General features: G+C 45.4%; 1 protein-coding gene across 2 annotated transcripts; it reads right to left on the bottom strand.

Moving 5' to 3' along the window:
- Positions 1-1,360: 1,360 nt before the first annotated feature.
- Positions 1,361-16,366, bottom strand: TNFSF15 (TNF superfamily member 15). 2 transcript variants are annotated; one of them, XM_071766269.1, is made up of 5 exons: positions 16,248-16,366; positions 15,523-15,784; positions 8,484-8,535; positions 7,295-7,342; positions 1,361-1,994 (listed from the first exon to the last, which is right to left on the bottom strand). In XM_071766269.1, the coding sequence occupies exons 1-5, from the start codon at positions 16,361-16,363 to the stop codon at positions 1,567-1,569; spliced, it is 906 nt and encodes a 301-aa protein (XP_071622370.1). In that variant the 5' UTR covers positions 16,364-16,366; the 3' UTR covers positions 1,361-1,566. The 2 variants fall into 2 exon arrangements, with proteins under 2 accessions (XP_071622370.1, XP_071622371.1); XM_071766270.1 differs by lacking the exon at positions 16,248-16,366 and adding an exon at positions 15,878-15,948.
- Between the last annotated feature and the right edge of the window lie 10,360 nt (positions 16,367-26,726).

The raw sequence follows: 26,726 nt of genomic DNA, 5'->3' as shown, positions 1-26,726 counted from the left end.
ATATTCCCCACCCTCAGCACCCCCCTGACACTAACAGGTCAGGACTTTTGAACCTCACCATGGCTTTGGGTGGAAATATCAAGTATAGGCCTTGCTGTCACATCTGGCCAGGAAGTGGAAACTGGAGGAAATCTAATGAGGTGAGGCAGGAAAGGGAAAGTGTGAAGAAGCAGGTGGAGAATGAAGTCTGATCATTGCAGAACAGTGGGGTGTTGGGTGCTCAGGCTTGAGACCCTCCTGGCAAAGTCCAAATCTATGAGAACATGGCTTGAGTCATTGTCAGTGATGTATTTGTTCTGGGAGGAGGACAGATGGGGAATTTCCCTGAGAGACAGTAAGGATTATGAAAAAAAATAAGTGCAGGGTGGGAAGCAAAACATTCCTGAGCTCTGCACCTGGCTGTGGCACACCATGATCACGTCTTTGGTTCTTTTGACCTCACGTAGGGAGCACTGGACATCAGTCTTCAGCCAAGGAAAGGCTGGGGAGTCCCTGGTGCTGGCATGGGGGACACTGCTACAGCATTGGCAATGGTTTCAAGGGAGAGCACTAAGACAGGGATTTCTCTAGTTGCATTTGCTTTGTATTCCACATAATTATAAACAAAGTATTGCAGAGATTTTCTTTCCAAATTTCAGTGCTTGATTGAAAAAGTGTGGGAAATTTTGCTGTGTGCCTCTCTGCCTTGGTTCTTCTGTTCTCCTAATGTTAGGATCTGGTGAGGAGATCTCACTTGCATGCTGAAAGAGAAACTCCTTCTGTGTCCCCCCTAGAATTTTTATGTTAAGTTTTGAGGCTGCATACTGATCGAAAGAACTGTGAACATTTTTTTGGAAAAAAAAATAAATTCATGTAGCTTCTGCAAGACAAAAAGATATAATTTTAATCTACTTTACAGGGAAGTTGGGAGGGGTTAATTAAATAGTTAATGACTAATCATTGCTTTATGTTAGTGCAAAGTACTGAGCAAATCTATTTGCAAGGCAATGATGAAAAGTAATTACCTGTGAGAACAGAGAGTCTGAAGTAGGGTCATGCAAAACTATGCTGGAAGTGCTGGAGAAAGTTCAAAATACTTTTCTGAGTTGCAGAAACTGTACATGGGAGGTGGAATTAGTGATATGGTCTAGCTGCATTCTTCAGGATCAATATTCCTACCAAGAGGTACAAACTGTTCCTTCCTAGCTTACAAAATTTTGAAGACCTCTCAATTTTTGCTTTCAAAAATACTTTTTTTCCCAATCTGGCTTCAATTTTTTCTGAGGTTTATTTTGCTTGGTTGGGGTTTTTTTTGTGTTTTTCTTTTTTTTTTTCTTTTTTTTTTTTTTTTTCCCTGCTTATTCTGTTTGGTTTTTTTGGTGTGGTTTTTTTTTTTTTTTTGTTTGTTTGTTTGGTTTTGTTTTTTTCTTGTTTAAATTCTGCCTGCAGATTCAGCTTTCCCTGCCCCTTAATTTAAAGCTGCAGGGGAGTGACAGCACAGAAGAAGGGTAACAGCACAGAGGTCGTGCCCTCAAAGTTAAGGTCCAGCAGGATCACACCAGGGCCCCGCCAGCTGCTGACAGGGACCTACAGTAAGAAGGCACCAAAGAATGTTTTGTGCTCCTTGGTGTAATCCACCAGCTTGATGTCACTAACGTTGACCATTAACTTGTCTCCTACTTCTAAGGAGACCACAGCACCCAGATAAATGGGCTGGAACCAGCTGTTTCCCTTTTCACTGAGGGTCTTGGTGCCAGTCAGCAGCTGGGTGGGCTCGGGGTAACTGTCAGTGACTTTGGTGATGATCTCAGTGACAGAATTGGTTTTACTGTAACTTTCAATGGGCCCTCGGAAAGTGACCTGAGCATAGACATAGTAGTCCCCAGACACAGGTATCACCAGTGCGCTTCTGGAGTAGCTCAGGTTGTTCTTGGTAAAGGCCAAGCCTCGCTTGTCTTCCCACTGCAGGATGGGCAGATGGCTTCCCACGCTGGTGATGAGGTCCTGCTTCTTCACTGGGGGAGGAAGAGAGAGGGAGAAGAGGTGGGGTTAGTTTGCTAGAGCCAGGGATGTGCTGCTGAACACTACATGAGATCTCTGTCTCAAAGGGCAAGCAGTTTAAATAATCGAAAGAATCATAAAATCATAGAAAGTGAGGGGTTGGAAGGGACCTCGAAAGATCCTGGAGTCCAACCCCCTGCCAGAGCAGGGTCACCTCCAGCAGTCACACAGAACACATCCAGGTGGGATTTGAATGTCTCCATGGAAGGAGACTCCACAACCTCCCTGGGCAGCCTGGGCCAGGGCTCCCTCACCCTCACAGGGGAAAAAAATCTTCCTAATATTTATATAGGCTGGGACAGAAAGGTTCTTTTTTGACAGTTTGAAAAGTGAATTGGCTGCAGGCCAAATGTTCAGTGGTATTTTAGGAGGGTCTGAGCAATGGTGAGTTGAAAGCCAAGGATGCTTTTGGAAGACCCTGACCTGCACAGGCTGCCTGAAGGGCTATGCTGTGTCTGGATAACTTTTTGAGGCCCAGGTCCCCAAGGATGAAGCTGTGTAGCAGTACAGCTGGCTCTACCCTGCAGGCCTGGGTAATTTTACTTATTCACCTTTTCCTGAACTGAAACCAGTGCCAGGGCAGTGGTACACATGGATCCCATGCCTGTACCAGCCAGTCTGGGACAATAAGAACAAGTACTAAAGCTCCATTTTCCTCAGCAGAGATGGATTGCAGTTGTGTGTCTCAGACAGACAACAAGGTGCTTGCAAGTTTCCCAATGATCAGCATGATCCATCACCGAGACACCTGAACTTCTGCCAGGTTTCTGGGGTTGCTCAGCCCTTGTGTCACTCTCTTCTTCCTCAGTGTCCACAATGAAATATTTTTCTGTAGTTTTACCTTTTACTTTGGCTTACCAGGGTCACTCAATTTTGCCATAGCCTCGGAGGACCCCACTATCCTTCAAGAAGCTTAATTCCAAAGCAGCCCATCATATTCAAAACCATTTTTATTTCTGTGGTGGTTTTTTTGTTTTTGCTTTGTTGTTTCTTTTTTTTCCAAAGGGCTTTTTTGGAACAAAACACTAAGCTTGGTGGTGGTAGCCTAAGATTTCCTCCAGGCTTTTTCCCAATCTTGTGGTTCCCTGGTTGTGTGCAGAGGTCTGCTCCAGACCTCAGGGTTAGTTTGTTCCAATCCAAGGATGCTGGGTCTCAGGAGAAAAACCAGGGAACTGCTTCCCAGTCACCTTGGCCCCTCCTCACTGTTTTAATTTGTCTCAAAGAACAGCCAGGAGAATAAATCCTAGAACTTACATATTTTTCTGCAAGGAAGCAGAAGAGTTTTCTCTGCCCTTTACTGGCTGTCTCCTAACATTGTGCTATAACAGCAGTGAAAAGAAAGAGGATAAAAACCATTAAGTTCTGCCAGGTGTTAGATTGAACCTGGAAACTCCATGTTAAACACTGAGGCAATTGATTTCTAGGAAATGAGCTCTTTTTTGTGAGCTAGAGGTAATGTTTAAAGTTGGTTTTGATTCAGCATTTGAGGAAGGGGTGTGTAAGCATGGAGAGGGAGGCAAACAGAGCTCAGATGAGGGAAATCTTCGAAATTCTCTTGACAATAACCACCAGGTTTATCCTGTTGAAATGACATTCAGAAAAACTAATGTGCTCAGCTCCCAGTGGCATCTGTTTCCCTCTCTTTTCTAGCAATAAATAATCCATAGGTGTTAGGAGTGCAAATTCTTGCATAGCATCTGAGTAGCACAACAAAATAATGGCTTTCTTTTCAGCCTGCCTGTCAGTGCTGCTGGAGTATCAAACCTTTCAGCTCTTTCTCCAAGAAAAAAAGTACATGGGGAGAGTCCTTCTGCATGGGACAGTGATAGGCAAGAATTGTGCTAGCAAGCCAAGCTAAATGATGGAAATATTATAAGGACATTGAGGTGTAGAGCCAATGGAGCTTTGCTGATACAGAGAGAAGGGAAAGTACTCATGGGCTCCCTTCCTCCTCAACCTCATGTGTGTGTCTAGGGCCTGGCCAGACCTGAAAAAAGCTATTGTAGTACTTGGGTCACTCTAAGGTTTGCAAGAGTTTGGAGTAATATCTCTCAGAGATCAGTTGGTAGCAGATGCAGTCTTGTTTGAGATGGGAAGGGTGAGAAAAAGCCTGAATATTTCCAGAAAATGTTCTGGGCTCTTTTCCATCTTGGGAATTTTTCTGGGGGGGGCGGGGAGGAAATTGAAGGGAAAGATGCACGTGGAATATTCTGTGTACAATGACGCATTTAAAATGTCAATGACACTCAATCCTCTCATGTTTTTTATAACTAACAGACATCTCAAACAAAGTACACGATTTCATAACTTCAAGAATTAGGCAACTTTTTATAGCTATAATCTCCCTTTTAGGATAAAGCTCACTCTATTGATGCACTTTATTTTCAAGTTAATTTATTTTCCCCATATTTTCAATGCTGACTGAGGAAAAATGCATGTTCAAGTGCCCTTGAATGCAGCACAGCTCTTTTTCTAGTGGCTGTTGTACTTTGTACTTGTCATTTATTTATTTCCTAAGTATATTTTGCCACGCTTCCTGAAAATATAACTGTTTTGCTAATTCTTGAAGTAAATAAAATGTGCTTTTAATAAGCGATTCATTACTACAGTTCCTTCAACTTTCCGATCCACTAGAAGCTTTTTGCATTCCTTACATGTGAAATCACTTCTCCTTTCCCCAAATCCCCTTTAGTTTGATGGAGAATCCCTGTTGCTTGACATCTTTTGGGTACGTTTTGTGGCATATTGGAGAACTTTTGGGGTTTCTACACTTCTTAGCCCCCACTGATGAGAGAGCCTGATGCTGAACACTGTATTTTGTGGTACTCCTGGTCTCAGTCGGTTGTTAGATTCTGAGTCTCCTACTGCAGTAAAGCTCTTATACACTGAGTACTGCAAAGTCCCATGGCTGCAGCACCTTTGCTGCTTTAGATCATGTTCTGTGAGTTCAATAAGCTCCCTTAAAAACTCATTACCTGTAACAGTCAAGTGGAAGCAGGAAATGTTCTACCCAGATTTGGTGGAGCACTCAGATGCCATTGCAACATGGTGAACATGAGCCAGGTACTGGATGGGATTTCTGAAACAGTTCACCCAGCAATGCTACAGACTGGAGATAAGATCCGCATCTTGACCCAAAGTGTAACCCAATAAGTCAGAGAAGGGATGATGGCATGGAACAGCCAGTACCAAGATACTTCAGTGCAAGAGTGAGAATGGGCAATGGAGAGAAGTCCTAGCTAGGTATTCACATGGGTTGTGCTGCCCCTCACTATCCAGAGCCACCCTGGGAGGGGAGATTCCAATGCCAGTTTGGTTAAGTTGAGAATACTGAGTAAAAAGGCCAAGGGCAGGCTGAAAATTCACCATAAGGAACAGGGACTGAAATATCAAGTCATTCTGCTACTGCTATTTCAGTGGTGCATCCCCATGAAAGCACTGTGGCCAGTTCTCATTCCTTCTGCTCCTCTGCACTCACCTTTAGAATATATGCATCTAAAACTAGAAAAAGACAGAGCCTGGAGATCTGAAAGAGATTTCCTCCAAGTGAGAGTTTGTAGTCTGCCAACTTTGCTTTGAAAAAAGTACTTGAGGTGAAGGAATGTAATAAAAATCTGAACAATAATCCTCCTTTTTTCACTTTCTATGCATAAGCCATGGTTTCTGAGAAGACCAAGAAATTATTAGGTAGCAAGTTTAAAATAAAAGCAAATATTTTCTGACCATGATGCCGGATCCTTCACCTAAGGGGCTAAAAAAATGCCAAAGCTAAGCTCATTAAAATGAGGTTCCCTGATGGCCAAGGAGTAGAGTAGTTTGGCTATAGCCTTTTTGTGCAGAAAAGGAGTAACAAAATCTGAGCTTTTTCCTTTTTATGCTCCTTGATACAGCCAACAGTGACCAACCTGAAAGAGCAGATTGAAGGGGATGGACATCATCCCAGGACACTGCTCAGGAGTGATAGCAAAGGAGTTTTTGCAAATCGGAGGTCTGAGGAAAGTTGAAAAAAAACCTGTTGGGTGCTTTCCTGCAGCAACTGGGCTTGTGTGCAATGCAGGGAAGTTCCCATGGGCAGAGCTGTGGTTTGAGTGCTCTTCTGAGTCAGCCACAGCAGGAGTCTCTGGCTCTCTCTGCCATGGGGGGGCTCAGGGGAAATGAAGAGTCCTACCCTAGCAGACATGGGCCTTTGGCTCCTGCAAACTTAAGCAAAGATGTGCTTCAAAGCCAAGACAGGTCAGTTTTGGAGCCCTAGCAACCTGTGTGCAAATGGGAATGGTACCAAGGGTGTGCATTAGGAAGGACCTTGAGGATTAGGGAATGTAAATTATGGTAGGGAAGAAATAAGCTCTGGAATACTGATTAGTTTAACTCTGTAGGTGATTTTGTGTGAAGCATCACACATCTTGCATGCTTCAATTTATTAAATTGCTCTTCTGGGACAACACATGGGTGTTGGGGAAGCCTCTTCTATGAGCTGTGTTTCTGAGAGGTATAAATTGCCTTGGACCAGAGGAGCTGGAGGAGCTCTCAGCACTCAACTCCATCCATATGGGTACCAGCCATGAACCTTCTCCTTTTCTTTAAATTTTCCACATGGGTGGAGCTGGTGAGGATGGGGGAAGGCTCAGGACAGAGTCCTTGGTGTGCTGGCAACTACACTTTGGGGTTGAAGTGGTGAGATGGTGACCCTGCAGAAAGCTAAGGACTTGGAGGGATTCAGCTGCACATAACTTCCCTTTCTTTCTTCAGTGTGAGTTGGAGATGATCTCACTCAAAACAGGAGGCTATTTGATGGCTGTATGGTGTGTGTGGCCTGAGCCAGACCTTGCAGAAAAAACTACGGCCCTACAATCGGTGTTATTTGAAAGGATTTTGCCCCCAGATTAGTAATTTTTCTGAATTAACTGCTCTGTCAGGCTTCATCTAGGCTCTTTCCATTGCTTTTTCTAAAGAATCCAGCAGATCCATAAGGTACTTGGCAGCTATTTAAATTCAGTTACTAGAGTTGATAATTCAGTGAAAGAAACAGCTTGGAAAAACAGCAAGAAGAAAAGTTCCTTTTCTACAAACAAATCTTGGTGACTATAAATGGTGGTTATAGATCTTCTGTGGCTGACAAAGCAAAGCTGGTGATTATCACCCCATGTTTCCTGCAATGCCTGATCCTGTCAGACCCATAGAACCACAGGATTATTGCACTGCTACATCAGCTGTCAGGCACAGGGGAAAGGCTTCATTTTTGAACAAGCATTACCTGTCAGGTGTGCTCTCGGCTTTTCCACACCGGAAAGTGTATCTGTAACTGAGGGGAAAAAGGAAAACATGTAAGGACGTTTGCTGCTATTCAAGTCAGTAAGACATGGCTGGTGAATGATGCTGGTCAGGCAAGCTGTGTAACCCCTTTCCATTTCTGCATCTGTTTTGTCAGGAGTTGTGTGACCAACAGGTCAAGGGAAATGATTCTCCGCCTCTACTCTGCTCTCGTGAGGCCCCACCTGGAGCATTGTGTCCATTTCTAGAGGCCCCAACATAAGAAGGACACTGAGCTCTTGGAGTGAGTCCTGAGGAGGCCATGAATATAATCTGAGGGCTGAAGCACATCTCCCATAAAGCCAGGCTGAGAGAGTTGGGGTTGTTCAGCCTGGAGAAGAGAAGACTGCAGTGGGGAGACCTTAGAGCACCTTCCAGTGCCTGAAGGGGCTCCAGGAAAGCTGGGGAGGGACTTTGGAAAAGGGCCTGGAGAGATGGGATGAGGGGGAATGGCTTTAAACTGTCAGAGGGAGATTGAGGTTGGACATGAGGAAGAAATTCTTTGTTGTGAGGGTGCGGAGCCCCTGGCCCAGGGTGCCCAGAGAAGCTGTGGCTGCCCCATCCCTGGCAGTGTTGAAGGTTGGATGGGACTTGGAGCACCCTGGGCTGCCCATGGCAGAGTGGTGGAACAAGATGATCTTTCAGGTCCCTTCCAACACACACTAGTCTGGGACTCTGATTTGTCATGATTGTTTAATGACACAATTGAGATGACAAAATCCCTTTGCAAGTGACCAAGCTGTCAGTGCTGATTGGGCATGCTGAGGCCATGTCTTGAATTGCTGGTGAGTGAAGGGATGGGAGCTTTGGTGTGAATGGATGGTGACATACATATTCTCCCATATCCATGCATTTGCATGTTCAGGGAGTTATGGCCATCTCCAAGAACAGCTGGGAGGGTCTGTGCCTTTGCTAGGAGTGAGCTTGCACAGCCCTGGGGTTGGAAATTCTCACACTTTCACTGTGGCCCCAGTTATCTCCCTGCATCTTGTTGCTCAGGTTTGCCTCTTTCTGCCCTGGCTTGCTTGGCCAGGGAAGGATTTGGGGGTGAGGCATCTGCCTGCAGGAAGCTGCAGCACTGATTGCAAAACTTGGGTAAACAGAGGAGTTGGGGAAAGGCCTGACAGACTTACCACTGCTCACTGCCCGTTGCTTCAGAAAGTGAGAGCCCCTCTCTTCGGGGACCTGCAGGGAGAGATTTGCACACAAATTAGCTCAGGGCCCCAGGATGCACGAGTAGCTGCACAGAGCTTCTGGTAGTTGGTGTAATGCCAGCAAATGGAATACACTGCAGCAATCTTATCCACTTCAGTTTTTATGTAAAGGGACAAGCCCTGACAGGGCTTTGCTTCATTGCAAGCATCTTCTGCTGTTCCTTTGAAACTCCCTGTATCTCAGGAAAGGTGCCAGGGACAGGACCTGGGTTCCTGGGTTTGTGGTTGTGTTAAACTCCAGCCTTGTTCAAGGACTGAACAAGCCCTTGGCACAGCTGGGAGAGGATGGGCAGAGTGAATCAACCATTTCTAATCCTCCTTTAGGATGGTGCCTTCATCCAACAGCTGGAGCTACTCTGCTGCTTGGGGATGCTCCTGTCCCTCCCTCTGTGCAGAGCAAACAGAAAGATGTCCGTGATTCTTCCCTGGATCAAGACTCAGCAGATCTGAGCCTGTGCAGGTGCTCAGTTCCTCCCTAACACCAGCCAAGGGTGGTTCACCTGCTTTTCTTTCTGCATCTGTGTTATTCCAGACTCTTGGTCCACTGCTTAGGTCTGTCTCAAGTGCTCGGTGGCCTCTTGAGAAGAAGGGAAGGAGATGAGCAGGTCTGAGAGCACAGCTGGCATCTGGTGAGCTCTGGGGCTCACCCCACCGAGGGAATGCAGGGCCAGTCCTGGTCCCTTATCTCATGTTTTCCTCTAGAGCTGAACACATTCCAGTGCCAGCCTGCATTTGCCTGGAGTAGGACATGGCCCTGGGCCCTGCTGAGTGGGTCTGATGTGGAACAGCTCAAAGAGAAGCTGCTGCCAGCCTGCCACATGCCTCCCATGGCAGTGAGTCCAGAGGAGGCCATGAAGATGATCAGAGCAGCTCTGCTCTGGAGCCAGGCTGAGAGTTGGGGGTGTTCAGCCTGGAGAAGAGAAGGCTGCAATGGGGAGACCTTAGAGCACCTTCCAGTGCCTGAAGGGACTCCAGGAAAGTTGGAAGGGTCCCTGCCCATGGCGGGGAATTTGGGACTGGATGATCTTTGAGGTCCCTTCCAACCCAAACCATTCTCTAGTTCTATGATTCCTGGGGCTGATCCTTCTGAATCACTCCCAAGCTCAGCCAGTGGCTTCTCCCCAGGAGCCATTCCTCATCCAGCAGCTTCCAGAGCATCACTGCTCCAAGCTGGAGGATGCTGAATCCAGCTCATCCCCTGTCCCCAGGGCACAGGTCATTGTGGCACTATGCCAATGTGTGGCTGCAGGAAGCAGGCAGTCTGGGTCAGAGCTCAGAAGTGACTCTCAGGAGCCCCTGTCATGCAGCATTTATCAGGAGTACACTGGTATTCTGTGTTTTATGGATGGCTACAATAAATACACTGAACTAACTGCCCCTGCTCAGCTTGTAGCCAATGATGTGATGTGCATTGCTTAGTAAATAGCCTGAAATCGTCTTAATACATAGATGCTGGAGATATCTGCTAGTGGCTGTGTCACATACAACTTTAAATACTGCAGAAGAAGCAGAAAATTGGTAATTTATGTTGTCCGGGGGAAGGAAAATGTTTGTGGGAGAAAACTCAGGCTTGCCTGGGCTTGGGTACTGCTAGCTACTCTAATAAACACAAAGAAGGTTTGGTGTTTTACTAGCAGTTAATTCCCGTGTTATGCAGAAAACCATAATTTCTAAACCAGCACCTCAGATGTGCTAGAAAAAAATGGAGAAGGAAAACTGGAGGGAAAATTCTCTTCTTTATTTCTTCCTTCCCCAGCTGTACACCCATCTATAGCCCAGCACAAGAGTATGCAGCTCTGAGGGAAATTTCACTTGGAAGAGGAGATGATGGGAAAGTTCAGTCTGTGGCTGGAAGAGAGGAGGAGGTTGAGCTGTCAGGGTGGTGTCTGGGCCTTTCATTATGACTAATAACTTTCTCCAAGGTCCTGTCTGCTTGCCATGGTGTCTAAACATGACTGTGCTTTTGATGTGACACGGGGTCACAGCCAGATGACTTTGTCCTTCTCTTGGTGGGAAGGTGTGGAGGATTTCCCTCCAAAGCTCCCCCTTCCCTTTGGCCAGATGTCTACAAGTGTCTGAGTATATTTTACACCACTAGTTGTGTGACACTTACACATTTATCATTTCTAATGATACTAAGTACTGCAACAAGCTACAAATCAACCACAAACCTACAAGTAACCACATAGCGTCAGTGGAACTGTTTACATATTTAAAGCCAACTCAGATCTTGCAAAACAAACAGAGGTGGTGTGAAAGTGGGAAGGACATCAAGAGGAATCCTGCTTCTTTATAAAAAGTAATAAAACACTTTTGACTAAAAACCTGGGTAAAAGGTTTTTAGGCAACCTCAATTTGCTTCTTTCCAAGGAGAGCCAGATGGAAACTCCAGGTGCAGGAGCCACATCTGGAGATGCTAAAGGACAATGTGGTGCTGTGGACAGAGCAGGGTGCTGCAAGGTGGGAAATTGCTCTGTTGCTGTGCAGAGGTAGAAAATTTTTTCCATTTTTGTGCTGTTTGATAAGGATACAAATCTCAACCTCCTCTAGGAAATAATGCTACAATAGGCACAGATGTTGTACATGGATGGTGTGGATGAGGGGGTGAGGGAAAGCTTAAGCAGCATGATCAGAAGGCTCATTAGCACAGTGTCTATATTTTCCTTTCTACTTTAGCTATGATTCCGAAATGTTCATAGCATGGCTTCAATTTTCCTTTTGGTTACTGTGGCAAGACTGTAACCGGCACTGAGGGATGCTGAAAATCCCACCTTATAGCTGACTTGCAAACAAATGGCATCTGTTCCAGCCAGCTCTAATTACCCTGAAGACTGTGGTATGCAAAACACTTTTATATTGTTTTGCTACCAAGAATGTCTAAGAGCTCCACTGCAATTATATCCCTGTATATCTAAAGCCAAAAAGAAAGGATTGAGCATCTCCTGCTCATGTGCTTTGCCTCTGGCACCTGCAGGAAGGGCTGGGGATATCAATGGAGAACTGCATGGGAAAAGCCACTTGGCACTTCAAGCAGAGAGATTAATAAGCAAAATATCCCCAACACCTCCATCTACTGTTTTTAGCACAAGACAGTATTTTGCAGCTCATAGCCTCACAATTTTGCCTGCCCCAGAGGTGATGCATAGCTTGGCCTGGGCATTTTTGGTAGAGGTTTCTTCTGTGCCAGTAAAACTGCCAAAAATGAGAGGTTTTTGGCTGGATTCCTGTGCTCAGAGTAAGAATGTACATGGGGCATGCGCTCAGTGGCTTTCTTGCCCACAGGGACCATCAGGCAGCAATGGACCATCAGGGGCTTTACTGCTGATGGCTTTTGGACGGAGAATCCCACAGGATCCCTGGGTGTAGGTGCAATGCTCCCTGCTCCTCCCCAGGCATTTCTCTATAGGTTAGAAAGCTATTTCAGGTTCTTTCCCATTAGGAAGACTCCTGGGGCTTCTGGCTCTGTGTATTCTGGCAGTCCGTGTGTCCCTCCTCTACTTCAGCAGTTCTCTTCTCCATTGCAAAGCTGTCATGGCCCTCAGGTTCCCGTGCAATCCTTGGGACAGGCTTTCTCTTTATGCTGCTTGTGGTCCTGCCTTGCCAAGGATGCCACAAAAATAAACCCAAGCACCAACACCTCCAGGTCAGAGGACTTGATGTGATGCTGGATGGGGCTTGCTGAGCAGATTGCAAAGGTGGCCAGAGATGCTCTGCTGGTAGATTTCCTCATTAAGACAAACTTGGCTTCCTTTTGGGGAAGGATGAACAGCAGCCCTGGTCCTTCCTCTGGAAGTGCACCACTAGAGCCTTTTATAGATTTCCCACAAATAACAGAAGCCATGTGTTACTGCTTCAAGGACCCTGCCTCCTCACCTTGCTCTGTCTGTCTTGAAGCACTGAAGAAAGTAATTAGTTTCCAAAAGGGAAACAGTATAGTGAGCAGTGTGCAATCACGCAGAAACATTGATGAATTAACTGCCTCACCCCGTGGGCAAATCAATGGGGCACACCCCTGTTGCACAAACCTTCACCAGCTCCCCTTCTCTTCCTCCTTGCTCCAGGAAGGATGGGCTCAGGAATTTACTACATCTGCTTCTCACCTGCTGAGTCCCTCCCTCCTCCCAGGACTATTACCAATCTGTCCCCAGTTGATCATCTGGCAGCTGTGGGCTGAGCTCTGGTCCTGGAGCAACAGGAAGACTTCTCCCATGGGCCTGTTGCTTCGAGGGTCAGCACATGTATTGTGTTTACGTTGAGTACTGTGTTCAGTTTTAGGCACCTCAATAAAAAAAGGACATTGAGGTGTTGGAGCAAGTCCAAAGAAGGGCAATCAAGCTGGTGAAGGGTTTGGAAAACATCCCCTATGAGGAACAACTGAGGATGTTGGGGATATATAATCTGGGGAAATGGAGGCTGAGGGAAGACCTTATCACTCTTCACAAATACCTGAAAGGAGGTTGTAGCGAGAGTGGGGCTGGTCTTGTCTCACTGGTGACAGATGGCAAGACAAGGGGGTTCAAGTTGCACCAGGGGAGATTTAGGTTGGATATCAGGAGAAACTTCTTTACAGAAAGGGTTTTTAAGCACTGAACCAGGCTCTCCAGGGAGGTGGTTGAGTCTCCATCCCTAAATGTGTTTAAAAATTGCCTGGATGTGGTGCTTGGGGTTAGGGTTTAGTGGTGGGTCATTGGGAATAGGGTAATAGGGTTAGGACAAGGTTGGACTCAATGATCTTGAAGGTCTTTTCCAGCTTGAGCAATTCTATGATTCTATGAAATGAACATGGATCTAGTGCAAAGTGGACTCTGCCCAGTTTCTTCCAGTATGCCCATCACATCTGCATCTCAGCACCAGTGCCATAGAGAGCTCTGGCATATGCATCTGGTCCCAGCCTGGTCCTTCTGATTTAGACTGTCAATGGGGCATAAGAGGAAGGCATTCTTTAGCAATCCAGTTCAAACATCTCAAACACAGAAGGAAATGAAAAAAACCAAAGATATTTTCCTGAAGCCTTTATGCCCAGAAATGTTCCCCTGGCCTGGAACAGCCTATGGCACCGCTGACCTGCGGGACTGTGCCTCTGGCCTCAGTCTTTGATGTAGCTCTGTGAACCACAGAATCACAGAATCAGCTGGGTTGGAAAGGACCTCTGAGGTCATCAAGTCCAACCCTTGACCCGTGGGGAACTGACAGGAAACGACCCTGGCAGACAGATCCACCCAGCTACACTCTGCTGCTGAATAACCCTGGTGATACAGACAGTCCCCAGTGGAGTAAATGAAAAAATTCAGAAAATGCAAGGATGCAGAGCCATTGCTGGGTGCTCCTCCCAAGGGGTTTGGCACGGCAGCTGTGGGCAGCCAGCCAGCCCCAATGTTTTTTTTCTTCCTCTCTGGGATTCACCAAGGCTGTAATTCTCTGGATCACCTCATTTCATCATTGTGGGAATACTACAGGCTGATAATTTAGTGCATATGCACAGAAAGGCTCACTGGTGTAGCCCAGGCTGGAACAAACGTAATGGTTTACATTGCACTTTTTCACTGAAGAAGCCAAATCCAGTCACAAAAAATACTTTTTCTCTGCTAACTCTGCCAGCAGGGTCAAGAGTCAGGAGCATATTAGTCAGCTGATCAAATAGGCTAATGTTTCATTGTTATTTCACTCTAAGGTGTTTTCAAAAACTGAGCTGTTCCACTCTGTACAACCTTGAAGGATGCAAACAGGGAGCAAAGCAGCTGAGAGAGGTTTCAGATTAGAATCATAGAACTGCCATGGTTGAAAAGGACCTTCAAGATCAAGTCCAAGTGCCTCTCACCCTGTGAGCTATATAACTGTCCTGGGCAGCAGGATCAGGGGCAGCACAGGAATGTGCAACGTCCCATGTACAGGAAATAGCAAACTGAACAGCCTGAGGTATGGCATAGGGCTGCTGCACCTCCTTTGGGCCGAGCATGAAGGTACAGCCAGCTACGAGGGCAGATGCTGCATCCAGAAGCCAGCATCACCTGGGCACAGGGCATGGGCTGTGTAGCCCTGGGGTGACATAGGGACTGGCAGGTCTCTGTGCAGCTGTGGTACATGAAGTCTGAGCATACATCCACAGGCTGCACGTGTGGAAGGTTAGCATCCTGTCTTCCAGGCCACTGGTGAACACCACTTTCTTTTGCTGCTCCTAAGTGAGCTTATAGCAAGTGGGCTAATTAGGTGGGGAATTTCAGACTTAGTGCTTAAATTCAAACCCTAATTCCTTACATCCTCAGGTGTGTGTATGGATCCCCTTAGCATGGGAGAGTTCCACTTAGTTCACACACTACAATGGAACCAGGCACCTGTTTGCAGTCTAGCATAAAGAGTAGGGAGGCATGGAAGAGGTTTAGAAGCAGATGCTCTGCAGTACAAGTTCGCTGGTGTAAGTTTAGCTGCCTAAGGAGAAGTGCCAAGTAGATCCCTGATCTAGAGCAAGTTTTGATGGGGAGTAAAAACAATCGGGATGTGAAATTTAGGGTCAGACTCTTTAATTGTCCCAAATCATATGTATACAAGCAGCAGAGCACCCAGCAGATGTTTGCAGGAATAAGACATTTGGAGAATAAGTCTCAGTTAACCCAAAAGTAAGGAGGAAAATTAACTACTGTGTCAAAATCAGTCTGAAATCAGTGGATAGATGATATTTTGCTTTGAGTAGCAGTTTTTCTTAAGCACTTCCTTCAGCATGTAATGGAAGTTTTGTGCATCACAGTGTGAGCTCAGTGACATTAAGACAAGAGGAACAGAAACCGTTAAAAAGACCAAACAATTATAAGACTTATCTGAGGCTGATTCCCTCTGCCTAAGGAAGACGGAATGTAACAGCTTATTTCTCACCTTCCCTTAAACATGGGAAACTCCTAAAGAGAATTAAAAACAACAACACAAACCCAAGCCTGGAGCTGTCTTCCCTCAGTTAGTCTCTTACCTGGCTGAGGCAGGTGCTGGGAGTTCGGAGGTTTCCAACCAGGAGGCAGACTGTGGGTAGTGCCAGGAGCAGGACGGAGAGAAGGCAGAGCACCACGGCACACCGAATCCTCCTCAAATCCTCCTGGAGGTTCATCCTGTTCCCAGGAGCCGTACCTTCCAGGTTTATCTCGACCACTCTGTCCATGCCGGTGCTGGGCGGCCGAGGTGCTACTTCTCCCGGGTGATAAGTGGCAAAGGCAAAATCCACTCTGGCGTCTCCCCTGCATAGAGACCCCCATTAAATAAGAGCTGTCCCGAGTGTGGGAAGGCATCGGCACACACACACCCTCCCTCCCAAGGAATGCACCGCCTACAACAGAAACCCAGCGCAGGCACCGGGAGCCCCGCACTCCCCGCACAGCTTCCCGGGCTCGGTTTTCATTTTTTTTTTTTTTTTTTTTTTTTTTTCCCTCTCCACACCCCCCTCCTGCTTCTCCGCTGTGCAGAGGGAAGCCAGGAAAGTCCCAGTGGGCGGAACCAGGATATACACTGCTGCTGGGCTGGATAAGCTTGCAAGGTCTTCCGCATGGCAAAAGGAACATGAAACCAATGGGAGAGAAAGTGAGAAGCACGGGGAGGGCGAGAGCCAGCGGCGGCCCCGGGAGGAAAGCGGAGAAGCTTTTAGGGAAAGCGAGGACCCCCCAAGGAGGGGTCTGAGTCTCTAAAATATTGCCTCATTCCTACCTTTTAGCAGGATTGGCAGCGGGTTGCAGGTTGTTCCATGGACCCCTTGGAGGGAGCAGTCCAGGGTCCAGCCTAATAAAGGGTCTTTCAGCTGTGGGGAACATCTCCGACTGCATTTGGATTGTGCTTTCATAGGAGCCTGTTATCTTTACTTGGAAAAGCTGTGATTTTTATTGCATTTGGGGAAAACGATGTCACCAGACTTTATTGATAGCTACACTACTATCTCTGATTAAAAGAGCCTGCTGCTTATTGGTAACCTCAGGAGCTGCTTAGCAACTTCCTAGGGAATTTAGGGAAACAAGCTCGAGGGCAGTGGGTGTCATATCTAAGGCCTTCCCTGCTCCTGGTGAAGGCTGCATCCTCGCTCCCTTCAACCAGCAATAGCCCACCCTCTGTTTCCTCATCTTGGTCAGGTTTGGGCAGGACCTTGCATCTCCTAGTGGAGATGTTGTCGTGTAGATTTATCCAGATTGATGAAATTGGAATTTATTTTTTTTTCCTCCCTGGAGGAAACAAGGTTCTCGTAAAAAATGGAACTATTTGATTTATACACACATATATGGTGATAGGCAGAGGCTTCTCCTTTTTCCTTGAAACAGGCTCGACACAATTATTTTTCAGGAAGAGAGTGAGAGGTTTGATTCCCCCCACGTCCCTGTAAAAAAAAAAAAAACTTTCAAAATTCTCTTCCTACAAAAAAATATCAAGGAAAGAAAAATCTTTTCTTGTGTCCCAGCCTGTCTGCAAACCCTCCCCCAAGTAAAAGTTCAGCTACTTCTTATCAGTTGCATTTTGATAATACTGGTAGAAATTTTATTGTTGCAATGGCTCAGTGTAGCTCTTGACAGACCAGAAGGTGAAAAGCTATGCTCTGAGCAGAATATTTGATTTACTCAGTGAGGATGGCTGAAGTTGCCAGCAGTGGGGACAGGGATCCTTGCCAGCAGACTGAACTGGGAATCGCCCTGAGAAAGAGAAAGTGTGAAGAGGAAAGTGAGAAATAATGAAACCCAATATGGTTTAGGGAGAGAGGACAAGAGATCTGGTAAAGTACCAAAGGGCATGTGCTGGAATCCCAGCCAAGCCACAAGGCCTTTGTGACCCTAGGCTAGGAACTGACGATGTTTCCTTTTTAACTCATTGTTTGTTTTCATTTAGGCTGTAAAACCTTGAGGACAAGGACTACTATTTGTTTTTTACAGAGCCCAGAACTGATTTCAGGGCAAGCGTCACAAATTTAAAACCCAGAATGGGCAGGAAGGTGACACTAAGATCATTAGAAAGAAAACTCATATTTCTGTGGAAGTGCTGTGTAGAGATGTGAGGTGTTTGTTTTTTGGTTTTTTTTTGTTTGCTTGTTTGTTTTCTGGGGCCCCAGTTGCTCATTCTAAGGCAGAGTACTAGAAGACTAATACTAATATTTTGACCATGAGTATCAAAGCTAAAATTTTGATTATGAGTGTCACAAATTGCTCACTCTATATTCAAGGCACATGCCTTAGAAGCAGAAAGCCACAGGTAGCCCTGATCTGTAGACCAGGAAAACCCCTTGAAGTTTGTTTATTTTTTTTTAATTTCCAAGGAATTCCAGTGGAGCTGGTTCAGAGTAAAAATAGTTTGTAAGAGCTTTCGTTGGCCTGAAACTTCTGGCAGAGGTGTGTGACCTGCAAACCTTTGGCTGGAAGCGGACAAGTAGCTGGCTCAGGAAGCCAAGCCAATTCTTAAAAGTCCTAAGAAAGGAAGGAGAAATTTCTACTTTTCCCTACAGAGTGCAAATCCCTCTGGCCCACAGTATGATTTTCTTTTGCCCTGAGGTGTCTGTCCCCAGACAGCTGAGTGGCACTCCCAGGGTGTCAGAAGCTGTAGGAATGTCATGGCCCAAGGGCCTGCTGCTCCCATCTCCTTGGTTCCAGCCCACAGCTGCAGAGGAGGCAGGGGCTGTGAGATGGGAGCTGCACCATACCAAGGACTCCAGGAGAGCCTTTCAGGACAAATTTCACTCTATCCCCTTACATATTCTGTGGCAAAGACGTTGCTTGTCAGCATGACATAGTGATGCTGGAATTTCAGGAATGTAACAGAATGCACACTAGGTGCAGCACTTACTGCTGTGCTGAGTTGCTTCAACTTACACTGATGCTGCAAGATCTTTCCAGCAGCAAGACCAAAGCTTGGACACAGACAGACCAGAGCTTTGGTCTTGTCTGGTCCCCAAGTAGCCTTTACTTCAAGGAGAGAAAGGCAAATGGTACACAGGAGCCCTGTGCTGTAGCAGATGTCTTAGGCTGAGTGCAGAACCACAGCCGGTGACATCAAGGGAGTGTAGGGGCATGAAGACTCCTAGACTATGACACAATGTATTGAGCAAAGAGATGGAAATCCAACACAGCCCCTGTGGGATGTAGACCCTGGAAGAATTCATCCCCTGTTCTGCGGGGCTTTTCACAAGGGAGACTGGTCTGTCCAGGAGGGTGTAACATGGACAGCATGAGACACGAAAGAATCAACTCAATGAGGGACCAGCACCTTAGTTTCTATCTTAATCTTTAAAAGACTAAAAGCACCTTAGTTTCTCTCTTCAAATTTCTCTTGAAGCCAGAAGAGTGCAGGGCTTCCTAGTTCTTATCTAGTTGAACTTTCTACATTTCACTGAGATGTTTTGCTTCCAACGCTTGCTTAGGAATAGTTGCAGCTCAGCAGTACAAGGTGTTTTATCCCCTTGGAAATAAATTTCTGGTGATCTGAGACCTTGCAGTCCTTCCTAGGCATAACACTCTCTGCTTTTCCTTGTACTTTTTCTCCCAAGATCAGAAAATAGTCAGAGACACAGAGGAAAGTTCATGATAAGAAAACAGTGGAAAACATTGCTCTGCCAACCCAAAAGATCATTTACCTTTTACTTTTGCAAGTAACTACAGGGCTGAGAAAAGTATTCTCAGCCAAACCTTAGGTGAGGCTTACAATAAGGTATGATGGGGCAAATGCTTCACTTATGACCACACTGATACAGGGACGTTGCTCATTCATTGTCTGTTGCTGAAAAGGAGTCTTGCTCAACTTTTGCAAGAATATATTTGTATTGTCAGAGACAGGTTAGCAGTACATTTTCCCATCTGCTTCAGTGCACACAAGGAAGCTGGCTTTGTTAAGTTTTCCCTTTCTGATCCAGGCTTTTGTTTACCTCCTTGCTGTTGACAGTCTCCAGCAAGTGATCCAATGAAGCAGAGCTTTTGACTCAGCTCTGCACCAGCCTCCCTGCTCCCTGCTTTTTGGTCTAGCAGAAGGAAACCACAGGTAGCTCTTATTGTCTAAACACTGAGATGTTGCTGAGAATATACAAAGCAGCATCAGTGATGCATGTTTCTATGTGGCAAATGCAAACAAATGAAGAAAATCTGGCTATACCCTGCAGCTCCTGGTTATTTTGTAGGAAGGGTTACATGGCATGGACTGTGGGAAGAAGAACTTCATCATTATCTTCCTTTCTTACATCACAGCTGGATTTTCCTTTTCTTATTGCCTTCTCTGGGAATAATGCAGCCCAGAAACTGTCAAGTTTGAGCAATGGGATCAGAAGATCTTGCCCTCAAACCCGTCAGACTTTGTCTGCTAAGGCTTTTGCATGAGGCTTGTTCCACTTTTGAGACAGGGTGGCAGGTGTCTGTCTGCCACCAACATGTGAAGAGCATGCTGGAAGAACCTGGAGAGGAGTTCTCCTTTTACTGTGGGGATGCCCCATGTTTCTACCAAAACTGTCCCAGGTGTGGCGAAACGCTGGGGTAGGACACTGCTGGTGGCACATCTCATTATCAGCCTGGCAAATAGAGGCTGAGCTGGGCAGGCCCAGGGAGCCACTTCCACCGTGACCTTTCCTCCTGCTCCCCTGAACTATGGGTCCATCACCAGAACCTGCAGGAATAATTTCACAGGGGAGAAAAATTAGGAAGCAAAACCCAGATGGTGTCAGGCAATGGTTGATGAGAAGGAGCTGGTTGCATGATGAAGCAGGAATGTAGGAAGGTGTCTTCTAGGTGCTTTGTAAGGAAGTGTATGATGGAAGGTTTGTGTCAGATCCAAACCTTTTTGACTGTATTTTGTGGTTTAGCTGCAGCTTTTACCCAGTGCTGACGAATTGACTGACAAAGCAAAAAGGTGCTGACGTGAGCTGTACCAGCTCAGTGGTACAGAAGAGAGAAATTTCTGTGGAGCCAGGGAGGGAATAACTCCACAAAAGAGAGGGCCCTCTAGCTGGGTAAATGTAGAGGTAACTATATTCAGGCTCTTAATCCTTACACTTTGGGAAACAGATCACTCTACTTGGCATTGCATAACCCAGGCCAGTCACACCTAACAGCATCCCAAGCCCCAGCCAAGGGCAGAGACAGGAAAGAGAAGTCAGAGTAAATAGATCTCAGGATTTCTGTGATCTCCCATGCATGAGGTAGGGTAGGAGAGTAATTAATATCTCTCCATATGCTGATGATTTCCTGGTGCTGATTTCATTCTGGTTTTTCCTCCTGAAATACACAGCATGATGTAACTATTCCTATATTTACACACTGCCTGCCACCTTCCTCTTATCAAATGTTTTTCTCTTCATGCCATTCTTTAATAGTTTTATGGCTTGCTTTGGCAGAGTCTTTATTGACCATTTCCCAGCAGGGAAATAAACAGATACAGAGCCAGTTTTCATTCACAGTTATTTCAGAGCTGTCCTTCACAGCTGGTGAGCAAGAGCCCACTGTGCTAGGATACATGTGAGAGCCTTCCATTAGATGTGTTATGGGACCAGAACTCCTTACATGGACCTTGGAGGCAGGATTTGCCTTCGACACAGCTTGCCCACCTTGGAGCCTTGTTGGGAGGTTGGCTGGAGGGTTGTATGGGCTCACCAGGGCTCAGGGGCTGGCGTGGTTCTTTGTAGAGCTGGTGGAGAGGAGGTGAGGGGAAGGCATGTGTCTCAGTGTCAGGAGGTTGGAAAGACTTTGCTAAAACTAGCAGCTTGTCTAGGAGAAGCAGCTAACCTCCTGTGGGTTTTGAGATGTGTTAAGCTGTGGCCTGTTACAGAATTAAAGTTGTTAGTGAGCATCATGATACCAAGAAAGCACTTGTCTGGATGGAGAGAATGTAATTAATAATAGGAGAAGAAGAAACCACAGTGAGGTCCTTCTCTTTCTGGTTTTGTGCAGGATGCCAAACCTTTATCAGACCAGAATTTTACAAGTAATTTAACTTCTGTGAACATGTACAGCTTGGTTCATGCTGTGTTCTCTGGACATCACAGGAACCAGCACAAAACATTTATGATCACCCTTCAGAGGTCTGCATGGCCATCATCACCTGAACTATTTAAATTGATGTTGGAAATCTGTACCATCAGGGGAGAGAAAAAAAAAAAAAAGCATTTTTCTCTCCCAGTTCAAGCTAAATAACTCCTTTCTTTAGGATTTTGTGGATGTTTAAAACTTAAAAATATACATGGGTTCAAGCACATATTGGATGTTTTTGTAAAAGAGATACTAAATACTCAGAATTTTTGTCACCTTAAGCCTTGGAGAAGCATTGCATATGTTTGTCCTGTATGTACAGGACCCTTGCACCAGGACTGGAGAGATTTGGGATATACCTGTGGAAATGCCTTCATGGTAGATCTACAGTTGCAGGCAGCAGACAGCAGGCAACACTGGGACACTTCTGGAAATGACTCCACAGTGGCTTCTTGATACTGGTGACTTTTTACTTCTTCAGTGGGAGAAACAGATGGACCAGGTCTGCACCAGGTCTGGAGGCTGTAGCTGTAGAGTGGTGCAGATGCACCTTAACCATCGACCGAGGATGGTTGCCCAGGCTGAAGGAGGCCACACTCAGCTTGTTTCCTTCTTTTCATCACTACTAATTATTCATATCCTGATCTAAGCCTGGTCATTTGAGTGCCACCTCCCAGGTGAGCTGTGGAGGAGTATCCCCAAGTGGGTTGCTGGTAGCCATCTCGTGCACTTGGCGTGGGAGACTCCTGCCTTGTATCGCTCTCCTCCTCCCTCCAACACACCCTTTCCGTTGGCTGCAATTCAGAAGAACCTGCTTGCCCACACAAAACTCTTACCCTAACTTGAATGAAAATAGTGATTAAGAAATCAATGCACTTTCACAGAGGCCAGAGAGTTGGTTTGCTGAAGGTTCTGCATGGCTGTTCCTTAGGAGCTGATCTTTAAACTGATGTTGTCAGAAGCAGGATGGATTGTGAGAAATTTCAGGGTTCCAGGTGGAAATAAAATGGGAAAGACCAGTTTTGCATTTCTGAAACTGTGAAGCAAATACACAGTTCAGAAACAAAGCAAGCTGGAAAAGGCATGGAAGTTGCACATGGAGTTTTTTTCAGGCTGATCTTAATGTTTCAGCTCCCCTCTCTTTAAAGGTTCTGTATGAAACTGCATGATCTTATCATCTTTTAGTTAGCACAAAGGCATTTTGTTTCTATTGACACAGAGATTAATAATGCCTCACAGGTACCTTTTTGTTGAATGTGAAGCACTTGTAATTTATTATACTGATGGTGAAAAAAGATGTGGGAACTAAAATCAGCCAGGCTTGAGCTCATATATTTTACCTTGCAGTGAGATAACTGCTTGTTGTTTATTAGTTCTCCCACTTAAAAAAAAAAAAAAAATTCTTATTTGTTAATGAAAGTAAATCTGTCATGGTAGTGTAGCCCAAAAGTTGCTCTGTAAAGGTAAGAAACACCAGGTTGTTATGAATACAGCAAAGCACAATAAATTTCATTGTGCTTCAAAGATTTCTTTTTCTCCCTCTTTTTGCTGGAGAGGGATTGATAAACAAGCAGAGTGCTGCCAGGAGTACTGGAGATGTTCAGCTCCTGATAGGGGAAGAATGTGCTCTCAGGATCAGCCTTTTGGTTTGTTCTTGGATGCATGAAGAATGATGACAGATCCTTTCTTGCAAGACTACCCTTAAATTTAGCCTGTGTGACATTTGAGACAACCTGTCAGCCAGCACTAAGGTTGATATTTATCTGTCCATAAAGGGTTGACCTTGAATTTTGTCCCTGGAAATTGCAATGTATAAGCTGCTCTGTTGAATTAATATATGATAAGGCTTATTATGATTCATAAGGATGGTTCAGCCCAGAACACAGTCATTCAAATCAAACCAAGAGACACCATGGATGGTCTGTGAGGTCTCATGAACTTCTGCTGACAGTGGACGGATACTACTAATGGTCTGCAAAGAAAACCATGACCTCATATTAGGATGAGAGGTGAGATGAGACCAGGGAAAGGAAATTACCAAGGGAGAGAGGATATTACTTTCCTGTTGCATAAAATGTGTTGTCATGGCTTCAAATGCAGAAGTGATACGAATGTGTACAGCACCTCAAGCCTTCACTTGCTTAAGCTTTTATTTATATATTTATTTATATTTAACGCTAAATGGAGTCATGTTTCAGGAATGATAGAAATACCAGTGAAAATATGAACAGAAAAGCAAAATCATCTGAATTCTATAGAATTACCAGACAGATTAGGCCTATTTTTCTTGAACTGATGTTCAAACAAGGTGAACAAAACTGTAGCATCTCTGAAGGAAAAAAACAGTGCATGCCTGAGCTGCATCATTTGGACTGGAGTGAAGCTGGGAAATTCCTCTTGGTTGTTTGTGGTGACATTTGTGCAGGGCAAAGTCTGCCAGGACAGTTCTGTCCTTGCAGGTATTTTTCCCATTATAATTGCTTTGATTTTTCCTGCTTTGAAATCCAAAATTGGATTTAAGATTTTGATTTGAGACCCAGCATTGGAATAAATTGGGGAATCAGTTCCCTCTGTGACTCATGCTGTAGAAGATGCCTGCAGCTGACCTTGGTGAGCTGCTGACCTGGGCCAACACACTGCCACAGCCTCATGGCACATGCAGAGGCTGACTGGTCAAGTAATGACCGGGGAGAAAATAACTATCTGCACCAAACCCATCTGCAGGCCACCAAAATGCCCAATAATAAGATGGGATCCCTCAAGGCAACAGTCTGACCACCAGGTTCCTATGTAGAGGGGCTATATGAACCTGGGGCTGGTATGAACTGATCAGTGAGGTTCCCATCACAAGAGAAGAGTGTTTAAGATGATCAGGAGATAGGCTTGAACCATGAACATCTCTGGCTTTGTGGGTATGTGGGAGAGAAGGATGAGAGCATCCTGGGAAAACTAGATTTGTGGAAGACAGGAAGGCCAAATCTCCTGGTCAGTTTGGGTAAAAGGATCTGATAGAGCTTGGTAGCTGGATAGCTGCTAGGATTTAGGTCTGGAGGGCTTGAGGTAGGAAAGTTGTTGTGTCATATTCAAGAAACTGGCTTACAGCAGGCTTGAATGAATCCAGAGGAAGCATCCTCCGATACTGAGCAGGTTTTGGTAAAAGTAGTGGTGTAATTAAGATGAAGTTGTGATTCTGAAGCCTACCTGCTTGGGATGGAGGAAAAAGAATGAGTCAAGTTGTCTCAGCCCAAGCCAAGGCTGCTGGGGAGTGGTTAGTGAGGCAATTCATGAAAGGCATTATTGCTCTGTCAGCTTCATAGACTGAATTGCATCTTGAGTGGGTGAGGAAGGAGACTTGTTGGAACAGCCCAGCCTCAGATGCAGGCCCCAGGTAGGAATCTCTGTGAGGATAATGCTTCTGGCTGCCTTCTGAGGTCAGGAGTTTGCTGCTTCTTAATTGGGCCTTTCTCAAGTGCCAAGGAAGTTAATGAGTCAATTCCTGAAACTTGTCAACAGATCTGTATCCCTCATCTCTTCCCCTCTTGGCAGAATCTCACCTGTGGATTGAGGAGCACTCTGCTCTACAGAACATTCCTGGTTGGTGGCTGTGCTCACAGTCCACAACCATACTGCTGCTCACACCAGAGCAAAAGCTGGGACCACACCACCTTCTGAATGCTCAGTGTGGGCATGCAAATGGAAAATCCATTCATGGTGTTCGCCAGCATGTCCATGAGCCTGGAAGGGTGATGCAACAGCCTTCATTGCCACAGCAAAGCAGTGACTCAATGACCTCTGGGAAAGACAAAAGATTTTGCTCTGAGCGTTGGGGCTGAGATTTCCGGTGGATGAAATAGTAGGGCTATTGGAGCACAGTGGGAACTCTTAGAAGGATCATTGTCTCTTGACACAGGCTGTGACTGCGCCACAATTCAGTTGATGAATTAATAATCTGATCAATTGAAAAATCAGTTGATTTTTCAGTCTTACTTTGTAAAACCGATCAGATCTGATTAAAGCTCAATATTTTTGTAGAGCTGAACTCTTCAGCAATATAGTTGCTGAAGAAGTTATAGGTTAACCGATACAGAAACTAAGCAGTAAAACTTATGTTTTTAAAAAATGCAGCCTCTCTGGTGTGACAAAACAAAGGGACAGTAGCTGATGTCAAAAGGTATTAAGTGCAGAAAATGCCGAGAAACAGCGGCTCAACTAAAAGACACAGTCTGTGCCTTATCACAAAGTCATACCCAGCCCTATAGCTCCTATCTGGAATTTTATCTCATCTCCCTGGTTAGCCAACAGCTTGCATTTATACTTGAATCTAAAGTCTACTTTAGTAAAGTCAACTAAAGTTGTTACTAACATAGAGGTGTCATGCCATAAGGATGGACAAAATGTCTGGAATAATTAATTATCTAAGCTCATAGGACTTGAACACAGAACCCTATAAATTATCACACTGCCTTTGGCAATATGAACATTTCTTGATTTTTGAGTCATAAATGTAGAGAAAATAGGCTTGCAGGAGGAATGCCAGAAGGGAGGTGGAGATGGCATGGGTAGCATGAAGGTCTCTCATAAAGAATGGTTGTTCCCTGGTACTCCTCCCCATCTAATTGTTAACAGCAAATCCCTTTGGTTTTTACTTTGGTCAATAAAATTCTGGCCTTGGCGATTGAAAAAGAGGAGCAAGGTGGGCCTGTAGGCATTGTGAGGCAGCTGGAGGAAGTAATGATTCTGTTAGACAAAATATCCTGGAGCATGAAGGAAGAAGTGAAGTAGAAATATTTTCTGTAAATCATCTAATTCCACCCTGCTACAACCAACTGCCTTGTAAATTAGACATTGGTATGCTGAAGGATTGTGGCCATATTATGACAGCAGTGATGAAGCCTTCTAGGAAGCACTTGAGAACCAAGCATGTCCTGCTCCTTTAGACACAGAAGTGACTCTCCAAGGACATGTGTTTCCCTTTCAGCTGTGTGGTAGGTCCTGGTACACCCAACTCTGAGGGTGGGAAGGGGAGAGGTATGAAGAAGGTTGGAGGGAAGTGCAGATGAACTGTGAATTGTCTTTAGAGATGCTCTGGTAAAGTAAATAAGATGCAGGCAGAAGGATGTTAGCATCTTTTCCTTAGCCTTTTCTTTTCTGTCCCTAAGTCTCACTACATCAGCTTGAAGAATGTAGGCCAAGACTTTCAGCAGTGCCT

The sequence above is a fragment of the Heliangelus exortis genome, chromosome 22 (assembly GCF_036169615.1).
Source record: "Heliangelus exortis chromosome 22, bHelExo1.hap1, whole genome shotgun sequence".
Classification (NCBI taxonomy): domain Eukaryota; kingdom Metazoa; phylum Chordata; class Aves; order Apodiformes; family Trochilidae; genus Heliangelus; species Heliangelus exortis.
Note: the sequence above shows the minus strand (reverse complement) of the source record. Positions and strands in the feature narration are given on the sequence as shown.